The 6,279-nt window shown below is 38.0% G+C and overlaps 1 protein-coding gene across 1 annotated transcript; it reads left to right on the plus strand.

Moving 5' to 3' along the window:
- Positions 1–569: 569 nt before the first annotated feature.
- Positions 570–1,526, plus strand: LOC116911508 (olfactory receptor 6K3-like). The gene has a single exon (XM_032915495.1). It carries the CDS (start codon positions 576–578, stop codon positions 1,524–1,526), a length of 951 nt encoding a protein of 316 aa, XP_032771386.1. The 5' UTR covers positions 570–575.
- The last annotated feature ends 4,753 nt before the right edge of the window (positions 1,527–6,279 follow it).

Genomic DNA, 6,279 nt, shown 5'->3' on the forward strand with positions numbered 1-6,279 from the left:
TTCACTTTTTGTTTTTAATGAGAAGGTAACAAAAATATGGAATTAGGAAAAAACACCTGCCCTACAGCCTTTAAAATATTCACTTTACAATTCTTTCCTGTTGACCCTCCCACAATCGTTTATTTTATTAACATTCCTTTTTAGTCCTCAATGTTCCTTCCCAAAGGGTGTATTTAAAAGTTACAATATTACTAGGAAAATTAATATCACAATGATAGTTTCTGTAAATCATTTTATGTAAAATAACTTTCCTTATATTATATAGTGAAAGGCAGTTATAAACTATTCCCCTATAATAGAAGTTGCCAAAGTATAATTAAATAGCATATATAAATTTATATTTCTAAATAGACAAGTACTTCTTTTAAAACACAGATAGGCAGAACACTAAATATTCATACCAAAACTGATGCAAATTTGAGAGATCTGTATTATAATTTTCCAAACAACTCATCATATATGCGATTTAATTGGCTTAATATTGAGGTTGCTTAGATGGTTAATTTTTTTCTTTGTCCGTTTGCTAGAGTTCTAATTTACTTATTCCTCGAAGAAGCCAACAAACTTCTGAAAATATGGATAAGAAGAATCAGACAAAGGTGACAGAATTTTATTTTTCTGATTTCCCTCAATTTGACAATGGTGGCCTCTTGCTCTTCATCCTTCTGCTCTGTGTCTACCTGTTCATTGTTATTGGGAACTCTATGATCTTCTTGGCTGTGCAGCTGGATGTCAGTCTTCACAATCCCATGTATAGTTTCATCAGCATCTTTTCCTTCCTGGAGATTTGCTACACCACAGTGACCATTCCCAAAATGCTCTACAACCTGGTCAGCAGAGAGAAAACCATCTCCTTCATTGGCTGCCTACTGCAGATGTATTTTTTCCATTCCTTTGGGGTCACAGAAGGCTTAGTCCTCACAATGATGGCCGTTGACAGATACGTTGCCATCTGTAACCCTCTCCGCTACGCAATCATTATAACTCCAAAACTATGCACACAGCTTTCCACAGGCTCTTTCACCCTTGGCTTCCTCATGCTCCTCCCAGAGATTGTGTGGATGTCTACTCTACCCTTCTGTGGCCCCAATCAGATTCACCAACTCTTCTGTGACTTGGAACCTGTGCTCCTCTTGGCATGTACAGACACATCTATGATTTTGGTTGAAGATGTCATCCATGCTATCTCCATCCTGAGTTGTGTCTCTATCATCACCCTTTCCTATTTAAGAATCATCACCGTGGTCCTGAAAATTCCATCTGGTGAGAGTCGTCAGAAGGCATTCTCCACATGCACAGCCCACATCACCATTTTTGTGCTATTTTCTGGCAGTGTGTCTCTCATGTACCTGCGCTTCTCTGTGACCTTCCAGCCATTACTGGAGAAGATCATTGCACTAATGTTTGCTGTCCTTGCCCCATTTTTCAATCCTATAATCTACAGCCTGAGAAACAAAGATATGAAAGACGCCATCAAGAAAATGCTCTGTTCTCAAAAAGTTCACCATCTCTGGTCACTGATGTGAGTTTACCCATGCATGTTAATAGATATCTCACCCTCTGAAAATGTTTAAAATGTAAATAGTCCATTTCCAAGATTACTATAATTTTTTTGTATGTCCTTTGTTTTATTCCTTCTTGGTTTTTTTAACACCAGGAGCATTATTTGTTTTGAGAGAGGAAGCCATATGCATCCTTGTAGTACTCAGATTATCAATAGAATATTCTTATTTCAAAATCACAAACAGTGCAATACCCCCTTTCCAAAGTCAATCAAGGTTCATAATATAAGGAATAATAATATTTATAACCAGCACATCTAAAGGCTGCCCTTGAGATTGCTATGTGTATAGTCATTTATAAAATGTTAACAAAATCCACATAACTAAGATGATTTGGGCTTGAGAAAGGAGCATCCTTCCTTGATGTTTGTCTGGAGACACTTGCCATACTGTGATAAAATGCTATGATTTTATGGTGCACACTGAGCAGCTTGAGTTTGCTCTTATCATCTCTTGTGGGACTTCATACTGTTTTCGGATCCCATAGCAATCCTAGAGCTCTTAAAGATTAAATATTTAGTATACTGCTTGAGACTAAAGATCATTATCATAAAACATTTAACAGCATAGTTTGTATTTTAAAACACTGGGACTGTCAATGGCTCTGTGGATAAGAGGTCATGACCCTTCTATAGAGGGCCTGAGTTTGGCTCTCAGCTTCCATGTCCGACATGTTAAAATGACATGTAAAGCCAGCTTATCCTCGTGAAGTACTAGGAGTCAGACTATTTATAAGCAGACAAATGAGAAAGGGATACAGATAGGTAACAAAGATGTCTAATGTTCGGCTTCTTTCTGACCTGTAAAAAAAAACTGTTTGCTTGAGAGTGAGGCTTCCTGCTGCCAAAAGAGCATTCCTGACAGAAAACATGGCAGGGAAATGCTTACTCAAAACTATGAGCTATCAGTCTTCCCGTTTTATTCAAAGTGACCAAGCATCAACTGGAGGAAGAAGGCACCCTCATAAAGACACGTTAATCTAGCATTCCTAGAGAAGAGAAAGGCTTTGCTTCCAGAATTCCCATTCTTCTTTGTGGGGAATACTTATTTTTGTGCACAGTGTGTGTGTGTGTGTGTGTGTGTGTGTGTGTGTGTGTGTGTGTGTGTGTGTATTTATTCACATTTAATAAAAGTATTTTTCATCATCGTTTTTACATTGTATGTCTGCTATATCCCTGCTGTTATCTGTTGGGTTGTGAACATTCTCTTTCCCTTTAATTTATTGACTTGCAGAGAAAATGAACCCAATACAGAACCCTAGAAAGTAACATTAAGGAAACACCCTCCCTTGGCCTCTGGCTTCCACAAACATCCATACACATGCAACACACACACACACACACACACACACACACACACACACATGCACACTGCTGGTAGTATTAAAATGTTAACATTTTGTCATGTTCTGTTACAATTCTTTGCCATCAAATACGTCACTGTGTTTATTCTTGCTATTTTCTAGCTATGGTCTGCTCCTCCATTCTCTTCCCTAGATCTTGTACTGTCCCATGCCAAATTTTATACACTTGGGTACTTGGTTCAAATTTCTCTTCTTTCTTTCTACAAAACTGCTCCAGGAGTTTGGGGAGGGGGAAATTGGGGGAAATGTGGAAGGGGATGATTGGGGGGAGAGGGCAGACAGATATTGGGATGTAAAATGAATAAACAAATAAATGGAAAAATATACAGTAAAATCCCCAGAAAATGATTTTGCCAACATCCTATGGAGAGAAAAACAGGACTGGCAAGTTACCAGAGAACTAGACAACAGAAACATCAGTAGTATCCCCATTTGGTTTTGATTTGGTTTTGTAAACAAAGTTTCAAACTAGCATATTGCTATACCAATATAAAGACTGAATTTGTTTTAAATTAAAATCCTTATAGCCACAGATAAGTTTGGCTAGTGTTCTTCATCAAAGAAGCTTGTTCTTGGACCTGATGAAAGATCTTATAGGGAGGAGAAGGCAGAATAATTGTAAGAACCAGAGGATTGGCACTTTCAGTGAGAAGAGTGTTTTCTATACATGATGGTGAAGCTACGTCCATAAAGTCTCATCAGTAATGTTGCTTAAATAAGACACAGAAATATGGATATGAGAAATATCACAGGTCCCTGGCCCATGATAAAGAACTCCAATTAATTAATTGCCAATTGCCAGAGAGAGAGAGAGTGAGTATATATATCAGTTTTTTCCATGGGTGAGAACCTTGATAGGTTACTTAATCCCAAAAGGTCAACTCTAAAATCATATGCACAAGAGCCACATTAAATTGACTAGTAGGATGTATGTGTGTGTAAAACAATAAAAATCATAAATGTATTCATGTATACAATTCTGAAAAAAAGTTAAACAAAAAAGAATGAAAATTTCTAAGAAATCACTAGATTGATTTACAGCGTTGTTGTACGCATTTGTAATTGCACCAACAATGGAGGAAAGTTCCCCATGCTCCACATTCTTGTTTGCATGTGCTGTCACTGGAGTTTTTCTTCTTAGCTACTGTGATTGGTGTTAAGAATAAGCTCCGGGTCATTTTGATTTGCATTTCCCTGACAACTAAAGAGGTTGAGCATTTTGTTAAGGGCTTCTTGGCCATTCAAAATTGTTCTGTTGAGAATTCTCAGCTTATCACTATACCCCATTTTGGTGGGTAGATAGTTGGCTTTTTGGAGTCTAGTTTCTTGAGTTCTTTGTATATTTTGGATATTAGCCCTATATCGTTAGTAAAGATCTTTTCCCAATCTGTATGCTGCCATTTTGTTCTGTTGACAGTGTCCTTTGCCTTACAAAATAATATCAATCAACCAGACACCCAAGAGCTCCCAGTGACTAAACCATCAGAGAGTACACATGGAGCGACCCATGACTCCAGCCGCATATGTAGCAAAGGAAGGACCTTGTCAGGCATCAGTGAGAGGAGATACCCTTGGTCTTGTGAAGGCTCAATGCCCCACTGTACGGGAATGCCAGGGCTGGGAGGTAGGAGGGAGTGCGTGAGTGGGTGAGCATTCTCATGGAGGCAGAGGGTGAGCGGATGGCATGGTGGGTTTCCAGAGGGGAAACCAGGAAAGGGGATAACATTTGAAATTATAAATAAAGAAAATATCTAATAAAGGGAAAAACATATTTAACAATAACTAGGTTTTAGCCCACCTTTATGGAGCAAATCTCTGCAGATCTACGAAGATGTACTATCTTGTAGTGATGCTATACAGACAAATAGATGACTTCTTAAGTCTTAATGATGATGCTATAAGAATTCCTAAAATTATATCAGTGATTATTAAGCTCTTTTATAGTGGGACTGCTATTAGGTCATTTTCTGATAGTCAAAACTGCAATGTGAACTCTTCCACTCCCCTATGTGTCACCAGTTAATTGCTCTTAAATAGTTACCAGACTTTCTCCTACTCAGAGACTATTCCAAGATGTTATAAAACAATTAACCAAAGGTCATAAAAAAGGAGCTAAGGATTCATTATAGGTGCTAGGACAGAATATCAAATATTGATGTGGTTTATTTATATAAAACTTCACTAATAACTTAGTTATGGTTTTAAATCTTCAGGGAACCTGTGGAGATGTGGCAGGTGATGGGTGTTTAGCCAGATAATTACTCCTAATGGACATACATGTAAACAGTCACGGTTGTACATTTCCATTTCGATTTATGATTTTTTTGTGTGTGAACTTGTGATAAACGTTTTAACTTGTGATCATGTATTCTGAAAGATGTTTTAGGTGCTGAGGACAAACAGAAGAGTCAGAACTGAGCTGAGAAGCATTGAGCTGTGAGAGGGAACTGAGCTGAGAAGTTATTGTAGACAGAAATGGAATCAAGAACTCAGAAGTATAGGCATAAGTTGGGACAAAAGGCACTGAGAGAAAGAGCATTATTGTGACATCAGAGCAGGAGTAGAGAGCAAGACTAGAAAGAAAATGCAGAGTAGAATAACCTGAAACTACAGGTAACATAAAAAATAAGAGAACGATGTGCAGGGGGAAACAGGAAAAAAGAAGCTGCAGAGAGAGTAGAAGGAGCAGGTAGGCTTCTTCTCACTATGGGACCGAATAGGTCCTGTTGTAATAACAAGGCAGACTTGGTCTTATTAAAAGGAACAAAGCTTCTTTTCTTACAAACTTGGGTTTAATTTATTTATCTTTAAAAGGGCAAAAGCTTTTTCTTTCTCTATGCAGTAAAGATTGGAGCTCATTTTTCATTCAGAATGAGTGAGTTCTTTCTGCACTGGTGTTTGGTCTTTTGTTCCATACGGATATGTAAATACAGATGTGTGTGTGTGTGTGGGTGTGTGTGGGTGTGTGTGTGTGCGTGTGTATGTGTGTGTAAGTATGTAATTATGAGAATGTATGCATGTGTGTGTGTGTGTAAGTATGTAATTGTGAGAATGCATGAAAGTTTGACCCAACTGGTTTGAGTGAAATATTTGCTTATGTAAAGTTTTTCCTTCTGTGTTATTTTCTTCTCCTGGTTCAATGGAAGTTTATTGCTCCAAGCTTTCCCCTAGCCTTATAAATGAGGCATCTGGAAAAAGGGAAAAGGCTCTAGCAGTTAATCCTTTACTTTATCTCCTGCTGTTTGTAGGATGAGGTGCTAAGTGCCAGGGACTGAAGTTTCTGGCTTCAGAGGGACACAAAAGGCAGATCAGCTACAGTAGCATAGTAACTTAGACTTAGATACATAAACTTTT

Source organism: Rattus rattus, chromosome 10 (assembly GCF_011064425.1).
Source record: "Rattus rattus isolate New Zealand chromosome 10, Rrattus_CSIRO_v1, whole genome shotgun sequence".
Lineage (NCBI taxonomy): Eukaryota > Metazoa > Chordata > Mammalia > Rodentia > Muridae > Rattus > Rattus rattus.